Below are 23,177 nucleotides of genomic sequence, written 5' to 3'. Positions count from 1 at the left end.
GGATGGAAAGACCCATAAGCCCCCATACGACCAATCAGGAGGTGCTCAGTCTGATCAGTGGCCAAGACCACTGAGCACACTGAGCACATTGATCATGAAAGGTTGCTCAGTCTGCTCAGCCGCCAAGACCACTGAGCACACTGAGCAAGGTACAAAGATACTTCAGAAATATATGTAGATAGCTTGACATAAATAGGAGGGAGTGCCGGGCGCTCCCCGTGTCGAGGAATCTGATTCCTCATGCAAGCAATTCAAGTTCATTTGTCTACAATCTACTTTCAGTAGCTCTTTGTTAGAACAACCTGTTGTTGACAGTGAACCCGTGTCTGAGACGCTTGCCACAACCTTCGATTATCCTGTCATATTCACCTCTGGCGTACTGCCTTGCAGTCTGTATCCATTTCTGGTGCAGGTTGTAACACGTTGCTTGCATGACCAAGATCGAACGTTGTGCTCAGACATAACGAACACCAATCGCCATGGCTTCCGCTGCCCCCAATCCCTCCGTTGGACATGACCGTCTCACTGGAGACGATGACGTCTCTCTTGGAGATGCCCCCGCCGTCGAAAAGACAACCCCTCCCGCTGAGAATGACAACGCCGCTTCCGACGAAGAAGATTATGACTTCAATGATGTCGCAAACAAACTCGACGCCCTCGCCAAGAAACTTCTCAGCATGGAGACGGCCATCAAGAGCAAAAATGATCTCCAGGATCTCAAGGATGAGGTCAAGCGCCTGCAAACCACCGTCCGAAGTACGACGCGCGACAATACCCCCAAGATAGCCGCCAAGGTCGGCAAGCCTCCCGTCTTCACCGGAAGTAAACAGGAGCTCCCGCCCTGGTTGTCACATGTCAGGACCAACCTACGTCTGTACGGCATCACCGACCCCGAGTCACAACTCCTATATGCCGCCAGTTTCCTTGGAGGAGACCCCAAGCAGTGGTTTGATGGGATCCTCAGGAACTACTTCGAGTACGCGGAGGATGAACGCGAACCCCTCACACAGAAACTCTTCGGTATGGGATTGGTCAAGTTCGAGGAAGAAATCAAGAAGATGTACGGCGAACCCGATGAGGAAAAGGCAGCCGAGGATCGTCTCGAACGACTTGTGCAGACTGCCTCAGCCTCGACTTACGCGACACTCTTTCGCCGAGACGCATTCAGGGTCAACTGGGCCGATGCCGCTCTGAAGAACAAATTTTACAGAGGCTTGAAGCCCAAGGTCAAGGACGAACTCATCAAGGAAGACCGACACGCACTTACCCTCGACGAATACATCAACAAAGCCATTGTCATCGACAACCGACTCTATGAGCGATCCATGGAAGACAAAGGAGTCTATCGCAACCCTCAGGTTCCCAAGGCCAACATCAAAAAGAAGTACGAACACAAGAGCACTTCATGGGGAACACACTCAGGACCCATGGACATCGGAGCAGCACAGCACGGTAGAGGCCAACAACGAAAGTACGGCGACAAACCCAAGGATAAGTCCAAGGTCAAATGCTTCAATTGTGACAAGATGGGACACTTTGCACGAGAATGTCGTTCACCGAAGAAATTCAAACCGGTACCTGAAGCCAAATCAGTTCAGTTCGCGGACACCGACCGCGTCGTCAGGATGATACATCGCGAAGACGACGACCCCTCCACCGGCCGATGATGGACGCCGCGATGGGAAACCTCATGTCGCACATGCCCACGGGAACGACTCAAGAACAACTCGCCGACATGATGGATCACGCCCTAACCCCGCTCAAAAGCCCAGTTTTGAGAGAACTTCCACGACCAACGATCAAAAACGAAAACTCATTAGCAAGAAGCGATTGTCCGTTGGATGGAGCCGAGTGGGTAAGAAGATGTGAGAGAACCGCAGAAACCGGAGTCTCCACCGACGACGACTATACAGAGTCAGAACCAGAACCAGAGGATGAACCCATCACCCTTTGGGACATGAGCAACAATGCAGACTGGTGGGTGACAGCCAAGGACTGGAACGAGCGTTTCGAGAGACCAGGACGACCAGTGGTCTACGGGGAAGACACCCCCACCGAGCACACCAAGGCAGAACCTCACCCAGACGACGTACCTCTTGCTATACCCTGCCACGAACTACACGACTCAGTTGCATGGTTTGACTGCATTTACGACTACTGCAGAGTCCATTATCGATTCAAGGTTTACCACGAGGTATTCCCTTCCAGACGAGATAACGACCCCATCTTGCAAGTACACAAGGCAGGATCGGAGGAGGATTGGAATTATACCACAACAACGGAAGGAAAATACACACTTGTTGTGGAAAACATGGTCCCCACAGGATGTTGGGACAAGGATGCTTTGGATCTCGAGGACTGTGAACACGTTTGGTGCGCCCGTCACCGCCGCGCAAAGGCAAGAGACTGGCACCGACAGAAGAGCCAAGCAAGGGTCAGGAAGAAGGCCAACAAGAAAGTCACTCGGTCAAAGGGGTACCCAGGAAGAGACCTCCCATATGATGCCTATGGAGAATACGGAACATTGGAAGAACTCGCCAACGAGTATTTGGGACCCGATTTCCGCAGACGACTAGAACAACAGTACCTCGAGCGACACGAGATGTTCTATTACACCACTAGAGAATCAGGACTGGAGTCAGACGCCGTGAAGTTGGCAAGCGACTACCACTTACGACAGAAAGCGTGGGAAAGACAATGTTCGGGACCATCCGATTTTACCAGAGTCCCACGTACGGGGAACGGCCAACGGGCCTCCCCAGGCCCCAGTGGAACAAACTAATTCCACGACGACGGATCACAACTCGCATCAGGAGGCCGCGAGCCGGATCCAAGAAAAGACCTCCATGGTGGCACTACGAGACAGTTGCCGGAGCCACAGTGTTAGGAAACCAAAGTGCCCTGACAGTAGTAGTTCGATGGACAAACTCCAAAGGAAAGGAGTATCGAGCAGTTGCAGTGATCGACTCAGGAGTTCGATCAACATCGTCAACCCCTCGTTCGTGAACAAGACGAGGATGCCGTGGGTCATGAAGAAAACACCATACAGAATGAGGACCTACGAAGGGCAAACGGCCAGTTATGATGGAGGAATCAGTTCACGGGAAACGACACTCTTGATCACGGTGGACGACGACCCGCAGGAAGTGGACTTCGATATCCTGCCAACCGGACCCAAGTGTGACATGATCTTGGGACATCCGTGGTTGAAGAAGTACAACCCGGATATAGACTGGGAGAATGGCCATCTCAACTCCAGGCTTGACACCAGACGGGTGAACAGAGCTGAACTGGATAGAGCTCCCAGGTGCCCAGAGGGACAAGAGAGCCCCTGCGAGCATACGAGACATACGAGCCACGACGAGCCGATGTCAACTGACAGAGGAAGTACCAAGGAAGGACCCTCGCACACCAGAGAACCAGAAGGTTGGGTGATGTATGTCAGACCAGAGAAGCTAGAGGAAGACCCTGAGTGACGACTCGAGGCACAAGCCTCCCAAGGAAAAGGAGGACCTCAGCAACATTCCGAAAGAATACCACAGTTTTACAGTCTTCAGACACAAGATGAAGGACGAGCTCCCCAAGAGAACCTCTTTCGACCACGAGATCCGATTGAAGGAAGGAGCAAAGTTACGATACCACAAAGCATATCACCTAGGTCCACGACAGGACAAAGCCTTACAAGAGTACATCAAGGAGAACCTACCAAAGGGGTTTATCAGAGAATCACAAAGCGAAGCAGCTTACCCCATTTTATTCGTGCCTAAGAAAGGAACGACAGATTTAAGGCTTGTGGTCGATTATCGACAACTCAACGAGGAAACGATCAAGAATAGGTATCCGCTGCCGCTTATCAGGGAGATGAAGGACCGACTGGCAGGCGCCCAATGGTTCAGTCGACTGGATCTTCCGATGGCCTTTGGCCACATCCGGATTAAGGAAGGGGATGAATGGAAAACAGCTTTCAGGACTCGCTACGGACACTTTGAGTACCAAGTCATGCCATTTGGACTCACTAACGCCCCTGCGACATTCCAAAGCATGATTGACCACACCCTGCGCCCATATCTGGATCGATTCGCCTTTGTATACCTAGACGACATCTTGATCTATTCGAAGACCCTCAAAGAACACAGACAGCACGTACGACAGATCTTACAAACACTGCAGGATGCAGGACTCTCGGTGAACCCACGAAAAAGCGAATTCCACGTGCAGAAGACAGTCTTTTTGGGATTCGAAATTACACCAGGAGAGATCCGCATGGAACCAGCTAAGATCACGGCAGTCCGGGACTGGCCGACACCAACAAACCAGAAGGAAGTTAGGATGTTCATTGGATTCATCAACTTCTACAGATCATTCATCAAAGGATTTGGGAAAATTGCAAAACCGTTGCACGAGTTGACCGGCGAAGGAACACCATTTAAGTGGAAACAACAACAACAAGACGCCTTCGACCAACTCAAGGACGCTATCAGCAGCGAACCCGTACTACGAATGCCAGACTTCAGCAGACCATTCTATGTCGAGACCGATGCGTCAGACTTTGCTATTGGAGCAGAGCTCTATCAATACTTTAACGACGGCCGACACCCGGTAGGATTTGTCTCAAAAAAGATTTCTGGACCAGCACTCAACTACCCAATCCACGACAAGGAACTCATGGCCATCATCGAGGCATTTGACGAATGGAGACCATATCTCAGTGGGACTGAGGAACCAGTGGATGTATTCACAGACCACCGGAATTTGAAGTACTTCGTCACGAAGGAACTAAGTCCAAGACAAGTACGATGGGCAGAATTCCTTGCCCCCTTCAACTTCCGCATCCACTATGTCAAAGGAAAAGAGAACGCTAGAGCAGACGCGCTCAGCAGAAGACCAGACCACAAGGGTAACGAAAAGATCGACGCAGCCCCCTCTTTAAAGAAAAAAAAAAAAAAAGACGGAACACTGGAACACGCCATCCAGATTTGGGAAGACTGCGCAAGGACTTATCACACCGAGTGGGAAGATTACGAGTTCCAAGCCAAACGACAAGACGTCGATGAGGATGAGATACAGGAACTAGGTCTACGGGCCGGGCCCGACGACAACGACCCAGTATGGTACAACGACAAGGCCTACGTACCAGCAGACAAAGAGACGAGCGTGTGTCACGAAACTCCACAGCGACAAACTCGGAGGACACCCAGGTATCAGAAAAACGCTCGAACGCGTACAACAGCACTACGCATTTCCAGGAATGAAAAGGATCGTGGAAGAAGCGGTAAGAGAATGTGAGATATGTATCAAGAGCAAAGCAGCAAGACACAAACCCTACGGACTTCTCGAACCCCTTCCCACAGCAGAACGAGCGTGGGGATCCATCTCCATGGACTTCATCACCAAACTCCCCAGCTCAACGGTACCAGATGGAACCAACACCAAGTACGACGCCATCTGGGTAGTGGTTGACAGACTCACCAAGTGGGCATACTTCATTCCTTTCAGAGAAACCACTACGGCAGAACAGCTCGCCTACCTATTCGAACGGAACATCGTGAGCCAACATGGACTGCCAGATGACATTACTTCAGACAGAGACAAGCTCTTCACCTCTAAGTTTTGGCAAGCCCTGATGAAACGACTAGATGTCAAGTCAAAACTCTCGACAGCGTTCCACCCCCAGACAGATGGACAGACCGAACGACTCAACCAAGTCATTGAACAATACCTTCGGTGCTACATCAACTTCGAACAGGACAACTGGGTTGACCTGTTACCAACCGCTCAGTTAGCATACAACTCGAGCAACACAGAGACAACGAACGTCTCACCATTCTTTGCCAACTACGGATTCCAACCCGAGTTACGACAGGGACCAACAACAGAGGCACCCCGAGCAGCGATCCACGCAGAACGATTGCAGGAGATGCACAACATGTTGAAAGAAACACTCGAAGTTGTCAGGGAACGAATGCGCACCCACTACGACAAACATAGGGTCGAGGGACCTCCCCTCGAGGAGGGAGATAAAGTGTTTCTTCTCACACGCAATCTTCACACGAAACGACCAAGCAAGAAACTGGATTTCAAGAAGATCGGGCCATTCAAGATCAAGAAAAAGATTTCAACATCCAACTACGAATTATCCCTTCCCGATTCCATGCGAGTACGAACCAAAGTATTCCACATTTCCCTTCTTGAACCAGCCCCAAAGAAAGCAAAACTCGAGACACGGCTCGAGGTGGTCGACGACGAAGAAGAATTTGACGTCGAGAATATCCTGGATTCACGAATCAGCAACAACGAACTCAATATCTCGTCAAATGGCTGGATTACGGACCAGAGTCTAACTCGTGGGAACCTGTCGACTTCCTGGACTGCCCGGAGAAGCTCCAGCAGTTTCACCGACAGAACCCAGACCGACCTGGGATAAAAGATTTGGATCCAACGACGACCAGTCGACACCCGAGAAATCAAGGTTACCAGCGTCCCCAAAGGACAACAGGGAACGATCGACCTCTGCGACTGGGAACTCCGATTCCCGAGTAACAGCAGGATTAGCAACCTCCGCCTGCTCCCCTGCTTCCTCTTCCCGCAACAGAGTGTATTCCCGAGAAAATGCCTCACCCGCCTTCAACTGCAGTGCGCGAGACTGAGCCTCCAGACGAAGGAGCTTCGAAAGCGTCTCTTCCTTCTCCTGGTCTAAGCGCCGTTTCTCTTCAAAGAAGACCACGAAGCACCGACGAGGGCTCACCATAAATATTGCAAGAATTCGCCCCGCTTGCAGACAATTCTGACAAGACAAGCTACGGTCGGCAGCCTTACAGTTTGTAAGCCGCAGCCGCTTACAACGAGAACAATCGACGGGCATGGCGAAACCGAAAGTATTAGCGTAATCAACAAGGGAATAACGACGTTCGGTAGAAGATCGCGGTTGCGACTTCTTTCTTTGAGTTTTTTGATAATTCTTCTGCACCCTGTTAGCAGACATTTTAGAAAAGGATGAAAGGGAAAACTTACAGTCACAACGACAATTTCCTAGCGTCAAAGGTCTTCGAGGCGAAGACCAGGGAGGAGAGGAAACGTGTTACGTCCCAAGCGTAATACTCCTGTACAGGAACCACTGGGTGGTACCCGAGGTGCTGGGCACCTCAGCCAATCATTGGGCCAGGGATGGAAAGACCCATAAGCCCCCATACGACCAATCAGGAGGTGCTCAGTCTGATCAGTGGCCAAGACCACTGAGCACACTGAGCACATTGATCATGAAAGGTTGCTCAGTCTGCTCAGCCGCCAAGACCACTGAGCACACTGAGCAAGGTACAAAGATACTTCAGAAATATATGTAGATAGCTTGACATAAATAGGAGGGAGTGCCGGGCGCTCCCCGTGTCGAGGAATCTGATTCCTCATGCAAGCAATTCAAGTTCATTTGTCTACAATCTACTTTCAGTAGCTCTTTGTTAGAACAACCTGTTGTTGACAGTGAACCCGTGTCTGAGACGCTTGCCACAACCTTCGATTATCCTGTCATATTCACCTCTGGCGTACTGCCTTGCAGTCTGTATCCATTTCTGGTGCAGGTTGTAACATGCAGGTTGGTAATTGAGCCTTTGTCAGTTGAGGCTTTGAAAATTGAGCCTTTACAAATTGAGCCTTTCCTCGGAGCCTTTGGCAGTGGGAATAGTGGCATTACAGGTTGTTTAAACGTGGTTGTGGCAGCTGCGTTGGAAGAATTGCTGCATAGCTTGGCACGAAATGGGGGGTTGGTTTTGACCTGGAAAATAGGAGAGAGAGAGAGAGAGAGAGATCTATTAGCGTCCAATCGGGTCGAACTGTGGCGCGTGGCCCCGAGGGGTCACGTGCCCGAGCCTACCTCGCCTGGCCCCCGTTTGGGGATGTGGACGGCCCAAGCTTCTAATACTACTGCTAATACTAGCTGACAGGGCGTTTCGCGTCACAAAAGAGAGTTATTTACAAAGGAGAGAGAGGCCTGCCTGCCTCAGGGCTCTGGTCCCCGAGGGCTTACGGCTCCTCTGTGGTTCCGCTGTTTCCTCAGGCCATTACAATCTGGGCCTGGTCACGTGTCCTATTCTTCTTCCTCCGCTGGGTCGTACACTCCCGAGCCTTCCACCCACTCGGCGTATTTCTTCCAGTCCTTTCCCAGGAGCTTATCCGGCCTCCTGAGCGCTTTTCGCATTTCGCTGTTCAGAGTGCCCCTGGCCCGCGCCGCTGGGCACTCCGCGAAGTGCCCGATTTCCGTGGGTCGGCCGCAGCGGCAGGTCCTATACGAGTCGTGTCCGAAGCGTAGGTGGTACTCCTCGTAGTCTCCGTGTCCCGTCCTCTCCGCCAGGAGGTGGTGTAGGGTCTTTCTTGCGAGCGTGAGTTCCGGGGGTCGTTTCCCTGGTCCCGGGATCATTAGCTGGGCGTATCGCGTCGGCCTGTTCGCCAGCCACCACGAGTTCCACGCCTCCCTCTTCAGTGCCCTGGCCTTTGCCTTGACTGCGGTCAGGGCGGGGGGATCTTGGGTCTGGGAGCGCCCCCGAGGCCGGCCTGAACGTCGGCCTCCTCGTTCCCCTGGATCCCCATATGTCCTGGGGCCCAGTGTACCGTGAGGGGGGCAGGTGGTGGTCCTTCCACGCGTATCCTATAACCCTGAACGCCTCCTGGGAATTGTCCGAGGGGCGCCCTGTGATGCCGTATAGTACCGCCGAGTTGTCGATGAAGAGCCGTACCGCCGAGGGTCTTGCCCCCGCCCTGATGTATTCGCGCGCCCACACCACCGCGTGTGCCGCCCCAACCGCTTCGCCGTCAAAGGCCTCGGATTCCCCGAGCCTTCCGTGGTGCTCGTGTAGCTTCTGCCCATCCTGGTACGCCACGTAGCCCCAGCCCGTCCTCTTCGGTAGTCCTCGTGCGGGGCTGCCTTCGATCCGTCACTGAACAGGTGGATCTCGTCCCTAGGGGCGAGGAGTGTCAGTTGTTCGTGGAGTCTCTTGCCCAGTTCCTTGTTTTCTGGTCTTGGCAGAGGTACCGGGTGCCGTAGGGTCCATTGCACCAGGTGCGGCCTGGGGCAGTCGGGGAGTAGGGTCGCGAGTGTTTCCAGTCTGGTTTGCTTCTCCGGGAGACGCCCCCGGGGGCCCCTCCTGGGTGGCTCCGGCATCGGCCGGGTCCGGAGGACCAGTGGGTGGCGGGGGTCGAGGCTCTTGAACCGTGCCGCCATCGAGATTCTGGCGTGGGCGAGCGCCACTTCGGCGGGGGGTCCGCTCTCGCGGAAGATCGCCCCCAGGGGTCGTTCTCCAGACCGGGACAACCGCCCTGGCCGCACATTTAAGTGCCTTGTTGACCGCATTCGTTTGTCCTCCCTGCCTTACCCCGGTATACCACGTCGCCGCCCCATACGTCGCCGTGGGTACGACCACTGCCCGGACCGCCTCCGCCGTGGCTCTTGGTGGGTGCCCCGGGCCACCCTGTTCAGCCTTCGCAGGTGGTTCGCTATTTTCAGTGCCTTCGTCGCCCACCGACTGGCGTGGGCTTTGAAGTTGAGTTTGGGGTCCAGGAAGAAACCCAGCCATCGGACCTCCTGTTTCGGCGTCACCTCCGTATTGCCTATCCTTACTGCGGGGGTTGCGCGGCTCTTCGTAAGGTGTAGTAGCTCGCACTTGGCTGGGTCGAACTCGACGCCATTCCTGGAGCCCCAGGCCTCCGCCTTTTCGGCCGTAGCCTCCAGTATTGCCGCGCACTCCTGGGCGTTCTTGCCACAGCCAGCAGTCCGAGGTCGTCTGCGTACGCCGACGCCCCGGCCAGCTCCTTAACCAGTGGCTGTAGGAAGAGTGCGAAGAGGACCGGGCTGGCAGGGGACCCTTGTGGGAGTCCGCATGCCACTCTTCTAGGGGGGAGGGTGCAGTCTCCTAATCTCATGGCTGAGCTCCGGTGTGACATGAAGGAGTGTACCCATTCGCAGACATTCAGTGGCCAGCCTTGTTGCCTTAGCCTCCCTGCTAGCCTATTCTTTCTGACCGCGTCGAAGGCGCCCTGTACGTCCATTGTCAGGAGCGCCGCCGCCTTACCCCTTCCCCAGGCTCTCTCGACGTCGTGTACCAGGCACAGAACGAGGTCCTCGGCGGACCTCCTCGGGAGGGACCCTATGTGGGTGGGGCCGAGCACTTCTTGGTTGACTGCGGTGAAGCCTATCCTTCTGGCTATCAGTCTTTCAAGACCCTTCCCTATACACGATAGGAGGGCGATCGGGCGCCACGCTCTGACCGTGGTATAGTTGTCTTTGCCCGGTTTCCTGAGCATTACCGTTTCCGCTTCTTTAAACGGGAGCGGGTGGTGCCCTAAGAGGAGGCACTGTCTGAAGAGGGCCGTGATGATGTTGTCGCCTATCTCCCGCCACACCTCGCGTAGTAGGTCTACCGTGACGTCGTCTGTGCCGGGAGCTGTGCTTGTGGTCCCGATTGTGCATCTCCTTGCCTCCTCCGGGGAGATCGTGTTGTCCCATTGTATAGTGTCGGTGGGTTGGGCGAGAACCCAAGGCTCTGTGGTGTCCCCGTCTTCTCCGAATCTTTCAACCACCTCTTTCCTAAGTAGTTCTAGCTTTTCCCCCGGTTCCGTAAAGGTCCTATTCCTGTGGACCAGCGGCGGGGGGGCGAAGGTGTCGGTTGCCTTGTGCCATGCCGCCACTGCGTAGATGTCCTTGTTCGAGGACGCTTGCTCGAGCTTCTGTTGCCAGTGCTCTCTTTTTGCCTTTTTGACCGTTGTCTCGAACGTCTTGCGTATTTGCTTCCGGTCTTCCTCCCCTTGTGTGGGGTCGTTGCGGCTCTGCTGTAGCGCCACGCGTGCTTCCTTGCACTCCTCGTTCCACCATTGTGTGGTGCCTCCTGCTTGTCTTCTCAGGCGTCCCGCTCCCTTGATCGCGCCTACGAGGGCGTTCTGTAGGGAGCGGGCCCAGTGGTCGAGGTCCTTGGTTGTGTGTGCTACCGTCGGTACTTGTGTCATGCCCCATCTAGTCAGGGAGCGGAAGAGCGCCCTATCCTCCTCTTTGGCTGGGACGTAGGGTCTACCTTTCTTGGTTGCCTGTGGGCTTGCTGGTGGTACCGTCCCCGCCAGGGTGTAGTGGTCCGATCCGGTGTAGGTGTCCTCGTCCACCCAGGCTTTTACCTCTGTGCTCGTTGAGAGGACCAGATCGATGGTGTTTCCGTGTATGTTGGTGGGTCCCTGCAGCGATGCCAGGGTGAGGCGGTCTTCCAGCCATCCAGCTATTCGTCTCCCCGCCGGGCACTCCTTTCCCGGTTGCCAGGTAGGGTGGTAGGCGTTGAAGTCGCCTCCTATGATCGCTGGTCTGCCGGGGTGCCAGCTTTCGACCAGGTCGAGCACCTCGTCGTCGCCAAGTCTGTCCCTGTATAGGCTGACCCAGACTATCCCTTGGGCTTCTACCGCGCAGGCGTCGCGGTGTCCCGCGTGTCCCAGGCTCTGTTGGGTCCCCTTGTGTGTCTTTTTGATGTATACCATCGCCCTGGGGGGTCCCGCATTCCAGTCTTCTGTTGGCGTGTAGTGCTGGTATCCTCTGTGGGTTTTGGTCATTCTTCTGCCGTCCTGGGTTCGTGCCCATGGTTCCTGTACCAATATGACGTCGGCAGTCCTTTCCCACGCCATATTGAGGAGGGCGTCGTGTGCCCCTGGTCTTCTGGCTACGTTGGCCTGTAAGAAGGAGAGCCCGGACTTTCGTCCGTTTTTGGCCGCTCTCCTGGGCTCGCTGGGTCTCACAGGCATGGTTCTGTGGCCGGGGGGTTGGTCGTTGCGGGTTGGGGGTCGGTGTTCCTTCCTTCCGCTGGGTGTGCCGCCGCGTACAGGGCCTCGCCTACCTTGCGTATGGCCTTGAGCTGCCTGTTGGTTGGTTTCTTGAGGACGCCCCCATCCGTCCTTGGTCTGGCCGGGCACGCTCCAAAGTCTGCCTTGTGTGGTCCGTGGCAGTTGGCGCATCTCGGTGGCCTGGCGCAGGGCCCTGGTGGGTGATCAGTTCCGCAGTTATTGCATCTGGCTTGTCTATCGCAGATGCGTGGGTCGTGGTAACCTTGGCATCTATAGCACTGGTTGGCTTTTTGCACTTCTGGTGATCTTTCTGGCCGGCGGGCTGCCAAAGAGTCTGAAGTGGTCAGGGACGGGTTTGATGAAGGATACGACCCAGTCGGCGTGAGTGTCGTCGGGTAGGGCGTGTTTCGACTTCTTCGCCGAGACCGGTTTGGCCTTAGTGGCCCGGAGGATCTCGTCTTCCATGAGGTCGTTGGTGTCGATGCTGCCGTCAGGGCCGTTGACCGTCTTCGGTACCCTGGGGACTACGTAGGTATGCCAGGTGGCCGATTCGTCAAGCTTCGCGCCGTGTGTGGTTAGGGCTGGCGCTAGGGCGAGTAGTTGCGTCCGCGCCTTCTTGTCGGCTGGGACGATCGCGAAGCCAGTGTCGACTTGTTTGGCCGAGCGGATGAGGCTGAGTGGGGCCCCTGAGCTGTCGGCAGAGTGCGACTCTGAAGCCCTCCGCTGATGCCTGTCTCCACGGGTGGCCGTCGGGGAGCCTTACGAAGAGGCGGTCGTCTTCTCGGTTGGCCTTGTTGTTGCGGCCCACTGTTTTCCAGCCCGCTGTTGGATCGGGGGCGTGGGCAGTCAGGCTGGCGACACTTGTCCGCGCGCTGCTGGCGGCTTGGCTGCTGCTGGCCCCGCTCGTCGCCACCTGGGCCCACGTGACGCTGGTTGCATTGCTGCCCGTCGGGGTCTTGGCGAGTTTGGGGGTCTTTGAGGGGCCCCGGGCCTCTGTCGTCGGGCTGGTGCTCCTGGTCGTGCTTGTCGAGGAGTTCTTAGAGTCGAAGCTGGTCGACCAGGCGCTCCTCGCTGAGCCGGGGGCTCCTGTAGTGCCGTCGATGTCCTTAAGTATCCTAAAGAGCCAAAGGACTTTCTCCTTGCAAAAGGACGCCCATTCTGCCTGCGGGCCGGCCAGTTCGGCTGCCAGGGCGCCGTTTAGGCTCTGTGCCATGTTCCTGAGCACCTCTTGCCTTTGGAGGGCTTGTGTTCTGTCGTGGTCCATGTCCCTGAAGAGGGCCTCTACTTCTGGGTCTAGAGGGGGTCTTCCGGCATGCCGGCTGTCCTCGAGGCCTCGTGCGCTGGGCCTATCTAGTCCGAGGGGACAGCTTCTGTCTGGGTTGTCGGGGGGGCCGTTGTCTTGCGTGGGCGCGACGGCAGTGGGTGAGGAGGTAGTGTCCCTGCGGTCCTTCCGGTCGGGGTGGGAGTGGTCGGTCTGGTCGTTGGGAGGGAGTCTCCCATCTCTTCGTCCCTTCTGAGGGCGGCTTCGTCGGCGAAGAGGCTGTCTTCCCTGCGGTCCGCGTGTGAGGGGCATTGCTCATTTCGACACGGGTCGTCGTAGCAGGAGCCTGCGCAGGCCAGGCAGCCCTCGCAGTTCCACAGGCAGTTGGGGGTCTGGGCGCCTGGTGCCGTCATTTTCGCGTGGGTTTTAGCGACTAGTTCTTCCGCGAGTCGCCGCTGCTCGAGCGTGGCTTGTTCAGCCGGGACGTTGTTGTCGAAAAGCACTGCTTTCCAGGCTTCGGAGACGCCTAGGTAGATCTCGTGCTTCGAGTTGTTCGAGAGGCGGTAGCCTTCTGGGGCCGTCGAGGCCATCGTTGTCGTGGTAGGTGGGGATGCGGCTTGTGTAGGGGGGGGTGAGGTGATGAGGGTATTCAGACAAGAGGGCTTCCAAGGCCCTGGAAGGAGTAACCAGCTCCTGATTGGTCGATTCTTCCTAGAAAAATATTTTTCAGGGAAAGGTTGCCTGGAAAATAGGATTTTCAATGCAGCGTTGTGTAAATTCCCAAGGCAGTTAGCGCTACTACGGATAGGGAAGTTAGACAATGTGGCTAGCCCGCCTCCTATTTTTGGTGCAATGCACTTGCACCGGTCAATTTTGGCAGGCCTCCTCAGTAGCAAATCAACGTCGAGGAAGGACGACAAGCCCATCAAGCACGAAACAACGCCTTGGTCATAGGTAATGAAAGATATTTTGAGATGAGATCTATCTAGAAAAGAACAAAGATAATTTCGTAGTACAAAAGAGACGCATTCTGCCCCTCCCACAAAGCTTCGAAGGATGCTCAACTTCGAGCTGGCCCGACGATGGTACCTTGAAGTACCTCGCCAAGCTTCAACACCCCTGAGTCTTTCATGATGGTGAAATGGTCGCCCTCAACTACTTTGCACTGAATCTCAGCACCAGGGAGCAACAACTCCCACCCGTTCGGCCCAAAGCCTGATTTTGTGTCCAACATCCAGTCTCTTGCAGCATTCTTTTTGCCCAGTGCCTTAATATGCCTTGCTTTGACTTCCGGCCCAACCGTGTCCCAAACGCCATCTCGTGCCCACACCACTGTGACAGACTTAATCAGTGGAGTTGAAATATTTTGCATTGCAGCTGGCTTGTATTTTTCCAGTGCTTTAACCGATCCAGCAAAGTGAGCATGGACAGTTTCCCTCATGTATGTCTTGCCCGCCTTCTTCTTGTTCTTGAAACCGTCAAACGCTCCAACTTTGTCGAGTAATGAGATCGTTTCGATAGGCAGTGGCGGGAGGGAAGCCGGACATGGTGCATCAATGAGTGTCAGAGACTCAACCACCTCTCCATGACTTAACAATTGTAGTGCAACTTCATATGCGTAGGTTCCTCCAATGGACCACCCGGCCAGTCGGTACGGACCGTGAGCCTGTTTGTTTCGAATCTCTGCAGCAAATGAGGAAGCCAGTTCTTCCAGCGGAATGGTGAATGCCTCAGGATTGTTAAGAAATGGGCTGTCAAGTCCCCACACAGGGCCAGATAGTTTCAGGTTTGGCAGTCCAACATAGCTGCTGGCACTCCCAGAGCCATCAGGGAGCAGAAACAGGGCAGGTTCTCGTGAAGATGACGATCCTTGCAGCAAGACAGCTTCAGACTGTGGAATGCTCTTGTTGTTTTGCACCTTTTCCAGGGCTTTGAACAGCTGTTGGGCTGGTAGTGTTCGGCGAGGGCCGAAAGCAGCCTCGATTGCTGCTAAACTTGGATATTCCATCAAAAAGCTGGATGGGAATATCTGACCTGTCTGTGCTTTGATAGCAGCCATGATCGACAAAGATAGTAGACTGTCAACACCAAGGTCCGCCAAAGGTACGTCATTGTCGATTTCCTCGATGCTCATTCCCAACTCAGCAGCAATGATCTTTCTGATAGCTCCAGCTCGATCTTCTACTGGAGTGCCGATGGAAAGCCCTGTGTTGGTAAACGGAGTGTATGCCTGACTCTGAGGCTGGCTGAAAATGTCGTTTCCACAAGTGCTTCCGCCATAGCTCGAGGCACGGTCGTCGTCTTCAGAATTATCAATGTTTTCAAGGTGATACCGGCGCAGTTCTGCAACAGTCAGAATCTCGGTGAAAAGACCCGCCGGTATGGCTTGGCCCCATAGTTGGCCAAGCTTGGCGGTGATAGTGATGGACAGCAAACTATCAACGCCCAGATCTGCAAATACTGTGTCGTCTGCCAGGTCTTCAACGTCAACACCGACCTCGGAAGCTACCAATTGAAGGACCTGGTCAAAATCCGACGACACGATATCATCGTCCACCAACTCAACCTTGATTGTCGGAATGTGCGAATTCAAAGATTGCCTCTTGGCACCGAGGCTCGGCATGGGTTGCGAAGGGGTGGAGGGCTTGTTTGGCGGTGGGAGGAGGTGGTCGAAAATCGAGCGTTGGATGCGCTGAAATCGCAGACCCTGACAAACAGCCACCACCACATCGCCTTCAAAGAGATACACATCGCCCTCCATTACTCCGCGTGTGCTTGTATCTTGCATGCGGACATAGCTCTGATACTCTTTATCAGCAGACAACTGACCAACAATCTTCATACTATCCCAACCATGGGAAATGTAAACAGCATCGGCAGGGGTCCTCTCTCCGCCATTAAGCACAAAGCCTGAAAGATGGGAGAAACCATCGATCCAGTATGGGCTATGGTTGAATGTGCCATCACTGTCAGAGGTGTTGAATTTCACGTTGGCCGCTGCTTCAAACAGGTTGCTGTCCATGAAGACCTCTTGCAACCCCTGGTATCGAGTGTCGTAATCCACCAATGCTGCAAACAACTTGTACACCATTGACCGGAGAATTCTGTGCGTTTGGCCTTTGTTGGAGGACTCTTTTAGACTTTCGATGCGTGCCTTGATTAGATATGCCGTCTTGGACCAGTTGTGTTGCCAACTTTCTCCTCGTCCGCATACAACACTACACGTGGCGTGGTGTTCGTTTCTGCTTCCATCCTGAGAGGCAAATGTTACTTTAATTTGGTCGGAACCAATCTTTTTCGTCGCAAACACTCGAATAATTTGCTTCGTATCCCCTGGTTGAATAACAAGCGGTTTGTCGACTTGCATGTCCCGGACATCCAAGGACATATTGAGCCCTGCGTCGCCCAGGATGTACGATGCAGCAGTGAATGCCATGTCTGCGTAGATAGAACTAGGGCAGAGCCCTGCGCCATTGACGAGATGACCGCGAAGAGCGGTGTTCAACTTCGGCTCGGAAGCATCTGATGCGAAAATGACGGAGATACCAGCCTTGTCACGGACCTCGGACTCGATACGATGGAGGGTAGTTGACGGGAGTTTTGTGAGGCGGTCTTGTGCCGCGGGAGACCTAGGGAGGCTATCTGCGTCGCCTTTCCGCAGAGCCCAATCACCCTCATATTGAATCCAGTAGTTCTTGAGATCGAAAGCGTAATGAGGTAACGCAGTTAGACGCAGAGACAACTCATAGGGTCGATGGAATTCACGCCAATCGATGTTGAGCCCCGCAGCGAAAGCTTTGGCCACTGATGTGGTCAGCATCTTCCAGTCGTCCTCGCCCTTCTTCATTGAGGGAAGGAGCTGATCAGCAGCTCCTTCCATGGCCATGGACCTCACCATTCCAACACAAACCGGGCTTGGCCCAGTCTCAATCCAAACTGTTTGCTGATTTGGGGAGTTTTGCAGACTTTTAACCGCTTCGACCGCGTCCATGAACTGCACAGGGCCGCGAGTGCCCCGGAGCAGATATTTGGCATTGATGATTCCTGCACCTTCGACGATCGATCCCAGAACTGTCGACGCAACAGGTATGGCTGGTGCTGCGAAATTGACTCGATTTGCAACCGACGAGAAGTCTTCCAGAATGGCATCCATTTGAGAAGAGTGGAAAGCATACTGTACCTCGAGCACTGTTGTCTTCAGGCCCCTGGTAAGAGCCTTCTCCTGCAGCTCCCGTATCTGATCCAATCCTCCACTGACGACGATTGACGTAGGCCCATTTCGACATGCAATCTCGATACCGGAATCGTCATCGACACTCTTCAGGAGTGCTTCAGTGTCACCTTGGTCTGCTTGAACAGCCAGCATCGAGTGCGTACCAGGCGAGCAATTGGATACCATCAAACCTGCCCTTTTCCCAACAAGATACAGGCAGTCGCTGAGAGAGAGGACACCAGCGACGCACAGTGCAGGATACTCCCCAAGGCTGTGACCAACAACGGCAGCCGGCATTACCCCAAGAGATTTCCAATATTCTGCCATGGCTAGCTCTATGGACACAATTGCCAACTGCACCTGAACCGGCGAAGCCATCATCATGTCGAAGTTCTTGTCCTCTACAAGGGGCAGGAAAGATTTGAAGCCATGAGAGACGCATATATCGTCATTACCTTGAAGAAGCTCGCGGAACGGTGCGCTGGTCTTGAACAAGTTTGATGCCATGCCGCTATACGCAGAACCCTGGCCAGTGAAGAGGAACACGACTTGAGGGGGCGCGGCCGGGACCTTTGTCCACATCTCTCTTGTGATGGCTTGCTGCAAACTGTCCCGAAGGGTCTTGATCGAAGAAGCAACATGGGCCTTGCGCAGATTATGATGCATCCGGCGTGCAGTGGTGGTGTAGGCAATGTCCTCTAGACGAGCGTCAGGATTTTGGTCTAAGTGCTCAAGAAGACGCTTGCTGTTCCCCATGATGGAGTTTGGCGTCTTTCCAGACACGGTAATGACATGATGATTGCGGGGATCCACACCCTCTGTTGGTAACATGGGAGGATCTTCGATGACCATGCTGGTATTTCCGCCAGCAGCGTCGAAGTTGTTGATGAGGATTTTTCTCTTTCCATCACCGCCAGGACGGGGGCGGAATGGAGTTTTACCGAATGATATCCGGGTGTTCATGTCAGCCAGCGGTGGTAGCTTCTCGTTGATCCGGCCTTTTATTCCAATATGGGGCGGAATCATGTTCTTACTCAACATCAAGATGGCTTTGATGAGAGAGGTGACACCGCTGGCCGCCTCACCGTGGCCGAGATTGGGCTTAACAGTGCCGATGAACAGGGGTTTGTCGGCCGGGCGGTTACGGGAAAGAACATTGGTCACAGATCGGCTCTCGGTTGCATCACCTGCCTGGGTACCAGTGCCGTGGAGCTCTGCGTAATCGATCTCGATAGGGTCGATGCCGGCTTTGCTTAGGACTGAATTGAACAGTCGCTCTTGTGTCTCGGCGTGAGGATGAGTGATGGAGGATGCTTCAGCGGAGTGGTTGGTTGCTGTTGCCCGAAGGACCGCGAGGATGTTGTCTCTGTCGGCCAATGCGTCGTCCAACCTCTTCAGCACGATGACACCTACTGCGTCTGCGCGAACATAGCCGTCCGCACCATGATCAAAGGTTTTGCAACCTCCAGTCTTTGACAAGAAGCTCCCCCGACTTAGCCCAGCAAACAAATCGGATGCAGTGAGCAGGTTAGCACCACCACCCACAGCCATGTCCACCTCGCTACTGAGCAGCGCAGAGCAGGCCAATTGGATACTAGCTGCGCTGGATGAACACGCTGTGTCAACGGAATAGCTCGGCCCTTCCCAACCGAAATGATAGTTCAGTCTACCTGGACCGAAGGCGCGAATGTTGCCAGTGATGAAGTACGTGTCGACGTTCTGACTCGCGTTTACCACACGATAGTCGTCACCTGTCTGGCCCATGAAGGAGCCGATCCTTTTGGTATTGGTAGACGGCGTTGCATTGGGAGTGTACCCAGCCATCTCGAGAGCCTCGTACGTGGTCAGAAGGAGCAGTCGTTGCTGAGGGTCTGTTTGAGCAGCCTCACGGGGAGACATATTGAACAGTCTCGTATCGAAGTATCCAGGTCGATCGATGAACACACCATATGGTGTCAAGCTAGTGTTCTTGGCCTTGCCAGAAGGATCAACATGGGTGTTGATATCGAAACGATCAGGACGAATCTTTTCGTGGAGATTGCGGCCGTCCTCAAGCACTTGCCAGAAATCTTGTAGGGTCTCACTTCCTGGGAGCCGGACTGACATGCCGATGATGGCTATGGCGTTGGGTATCGATGAAGTGTTGTTCAGCGTCGTTGCAGTACTGGGAGTCTCCAATTTGATACCGTGGCCGTGCAGGGCTTGCTGAATTGCCTTTTCACAGCTCACTGGTCCAAAGGCCAGAAGGTTCGGTTGGGATGAGAGAATTTTGGCAAGCCCTTGAGTACATGCGTCGAACAATATAGGATGCCGGAAGATGTCACCCACAACCTCCACCAAAACATTACCGAATGACGACTCTTGATAAGGCAAGCCTGAATGAGGAGACAGAAGAAAGGGATGTTGTACAGGTTTCGAGTGTAGAGAAGGGTTTATATTCTGGAGAAGCACTGTGGGCTGAATGGGCTGAAGATTATCGGCGTGAAAGGCCGCTGCAATGGGAAGTGGAATTCTTTTGCATTCTCCGAAGATTGAGGTGGAGCTGAAGAAAGCTTCGGTAGCGGAAGGCGGGCCGCTAATCGTCACTGAGTTTGGGCTCTCAGCACTGATGTATACCTGGTGTCTGGGCATCGAGTTGCGGTTGAAGATGCCAATGGCTTCCCTAGCGGCAGAAATATCGACCTGGGAGACCAGAGTAGCCCAGCTGCCAGTGGATGGATCTACCTCGTGGGACCTTTTTGATGCCGCAAGACCGACGTGGAAAGCAAGATGAACAGTTTCATCTGCAAGTGCGATCACTTCGGTGAGGTTTCTGGAGCACGAGACAACCGCGGCGGGGAGAAGGCCAGTACATAACCCGACAATGGCAAGCCTGTCCTTAGAAGCGTCTAGGAGCCCTGGGTTGTTTTCGAGATATCTGAGCTGTCAGCATTCAGGAGCCGGGCTTGTTTGACAGGACATCTTACACGATGACATCGCCAATTTGCGCGATACACAGAAGTGCGGCATATAAGGCAGGAGATGCGTGATCTTGTTTCGACACGGCGGCGGCGAGCTCGGAGAGAGAGGTGAAATTTGGAAAGGAGCGTCGATAGTGAGCAGGGGCTTGAAGTACTGCACTTCTGAGTCTATCTGTGGCCTTCCTCAGAAACGTTGCCAAGGTCTGATATGATGAAGCATTTCTGGAGAGAGATTGTATTGAAGGTAGGACCTCCCCTGTCTGGTCCCCAAAGAGAAGCAAAGTGTTGGCTGTCATTTTCTTGGTGGTGGTTCAAAGACAGGCAATAGTCACAAATGAAAGGAAGCAGCAGTACAATCGGTATTTGTTTGACAGAGAGCTTGGTAAAGTGCACTGGTATCACGGCTCTTATACAATTACAACTCTTACTGACATTGGCTCTAGCTTTCCTTCCTGCTCCACATTTGTTCTTTAACATCAACTACGGAAATAGCCATCAACGCTGTCAAAGATGGGCTCGTATCAATGTCAAAACCTGCCTTCTGCCAGTGTCCGAACCAAAACAACAGTCATTGACATCGTCACCGCTCGGTAGGACCGGACATTTCCAGAAGGATTCCTATTCCGAGTCTAGATCCCACGCAATGTTTACTCGTTACCCCATCGGTGTGTCCAGCACCGGTAGCCTGGATTGCGCTAACGAATGACCCGTGGTTTTAACGGTGCGGCGGCGTGGCTTGGTGCATGTTGGCAGTTGTCATTGCCACTCCCGTGCACTATGTTTAAAGGTGACATGGGGCCAGCACAGTCACTCATAGCTACTCAGCTCCGGGTCTTATTTTCCCAGACAGGAAAGCAGCTAGCATTTTGTCGGTCTGACCGCAGAACAATTCCCCCCACGAAACGCCAAGACTCGAGTCCAGACAAGAAATATAGCATTGACGGAGCACCAGTACACGGCATGCTTTAATATTGATCAACCGAGCATGGTCTTCAAGCACACGGCAGTCCTGATAACGCAGGTTTTCGTTTTGTGGTACATTCAACATTTTGTTTCATATAAACGCCATGATCCTTCAACTTGCTGCATTGGTCTTTGGGGCGATATATGTGGTGGTGTTGACATATCGATCCTGGGCAAGACATCGGAAAGTTCCTGGACCCTTCTTCGCATCCATATCGAATCTCCCCAGGCTCAGATGGGCATGGTCTGGCGAAGCACATCATGTTCATATGCAGCTGCACGACCGATTTGGTAGACTTGTACGCCTCGGGCCAAACTGCATCAGTATTGACGACCCAGAAGAGGTCCTAAAGATTTATGGTACTGGGGTTAATCTCAAAAAGGTAGGTAACTCCGACGCTGTAACACAGAAGAGACGGCAGATCTGACAGATGTGTTTCACTAGTCCGATTTCTACAAGGTTATGCAGCCCATGTCATGCGGCAGGGTGATCCAAGGGCTGTTTAACACCCAGGATGACGACCTCCACCGGGCTATGAAGAGACCGATTGCCAATATATACTCAATGTCGAATCTAGTCGAGTTTGAGCCACATGTTGACACCACTATTTGTTTCTTTCTGACGAAGCTGGATGAAATTTTGGCCAAAGATGGGCAAACAGTGGATCTTGGGACATGGCTTCAGTGGTTTGCCTTTGACGTGATGGGCGAGATCACGTTCAGCAAACGTCTTGGTTTTCTTGATGAAGCAAAGGATGTCGACGGGATCATGGGCAGTATTCAGAAGGTCTTCAAGTACGCCTCATGGGTAAGTGATATCCGGAACTTGGACCCTCCTCCCTGAACGCTAACGGTGTAAAAGGTTGGGCAGATCCCTTGGCTTGACAACCTCTTGGCGAAGAACCCTCTCGCGCGCTTCCTTCCCGAAGGCAACTCCCCCATTGTGGCGTTTGCTCTCGCCAGAGCGCATGAAAGATCAAACATCAGCGAAGTAGAGAAAACGACCACGTACCATAATACCAAGGACTTCATGTCTCGCTTTCTGGAGGCCAAGGAGAAGAACCCGGATATCCTGGACTGGTTCGTCACTGCTTGGGCGACATCGAATGTCTTGGCTGGGGGCGATACGACTGCCATCATGATGAGAGCCGTCATTTACTTTCTGATCAAACATCCGGACTGTCTTGGTAAGCTGATGGAGGAACTTTCACAGGCGAATAGCGAGGGCCGACTATCGGATAATGTCACATGGAAGGAGTCTCAAAGTCTCCCGTACTTGGATGCGTGCGTCAAGGAGGCGGGCAGGTTACATCCTGTCATTGGGCTGCCGCTTGAGAGGGTGGTGGGTAAAGGTGGCGTGGAGCTTTGCGGCGTGCACTTTGAGGGGGGGACGGTTGTGGGAATGAATCCTTGGGTTGTTCACCGCAGCAAGGAGGTCTTTGGTGAAGATGCAGACAAGTTCAGGCCGGAGAGGTGGTTGTGTGAGAGGGAGAGAAGGGTCAAGATGGAGAGGTGTCTGTTGACGTTTGGAGCTGGACGGAGGACGTGCTTGGGGAAGAATATCTCATATTTGGAGATTTACAAGCTGATTCCAACTTTGTTTTGGCGGTATCGGGTAAGTCCTCCCAAAAAGTACATCAAACCGCATGCTAACATTGCTGATAGATGACGCTTGAGGGCGACTGGAAGGTGCAAAACCATTGGATGGTTGCTCAGACTGGGCTCAATGTCCGGATGACTCCAAGATGCGGTAGCAAGAAGGAGGTTTCGGTTTGATCCGATAGACACGACTTGTTAATCTTTGTACAACATCAAGCATAAACCGTAGATTTCTTTTGTCTTTCCTTGCATGTTGGGTGTTTGCGACATGGCAATGTTGAGGGTTAGGGTTCATGAGATGACACTATTTGTAACACCACTCCATATATGACGATATTAACAATACCATGGCACGTTACTTTTGCATTTTCTTCAAGTC

General features: G+C 53.6%; 2 protein-coding genes across 2 annotated transcripts; one reads left to right on the top strand and one right to left on the bottom strand.

Moving 5' to 3' along the window:
- Positions 1-14,123: 14,123 nt before the first annotated feature.
- QC762_206850 (Type I Iterative PKS) lies at positions 14,124-20,532 on the bottom strand (the record flags this gene model as incomplete). The annotated part of the gene is made up of 2 exons (XM_062887588.1): positions 14,124-20,193; positions 20,243-20,532. The coding sequence occupies 2 exons, from the start codon at positions 20,530-20,532 to the stop codon at positions 14,124-14,126; spliced, it is 6,360 nt and encodes a 2,119-aa protein (XP_062745707.1).
- Positions 16,949-23,164, top strand: QC762_206840 (uncharacterized protein). The gene is made up of 4 exons (XM_062887587.1): positions 16,949-21,582; positions 21,645-22,007; positions 22,062-22,814; positions 22,865-23,164. The coding sequence occupies exons 1-4, from the start codon at positions 21,304-21,306 to the stop codon at positions 22,973-22,975; spliced, it is 1,506 nt and encodes a 501-aa protein (XP_062745706.1). The 5' UTR covers positions 16,949-21,303; the 3' UTR covers positions 22,976-23,164.
- Positions 23,165-23,177: the final 13 nt, after the last annotated feature.

Source organism: Podospora pseudocomata, assembly GCF_035222375.1.
Source record: "Podospora pseudocomata strain CBS 415.72m chromosome 2 map unlocalized CBS415.72m_2.2, whole genome shotgun sequence".
Lineage (NCBI taxonomy): Eukaryota > Fungi > Ascomycota > Sordariomycetes > Sordariales > Podosporaceae > Podospora > Podospora pseudocomata.
This window is presented reverse-complemented; position numbering and strand designations above follow the sequence as displayed.

Bases quoted from the DNA above. Each gene is read 5' to 3' on its own strand.
- QC762_206840 (XM_062887587.1), top strand. From the start codon at position 21,304: ATGATCCTTCAACTTGCTGCATTGGTCTTTGGGGCGATATATGTGGTG. The intron at 21,583-21,644 runs GTAGGTAACTCC...GTGTTTCACTAG, and splicing joins CTGGGGTTAATCTCAAAAAG to TCCGATTTCTACAAGGTTAT. The intron at 22,815-22,864 runs GTAAGTCCTCCC...CATTGCTGATAG, and splicing joins CTTTGTTTTGGCGGTATCGG to ATGACGCTTGAGGGCGACTG.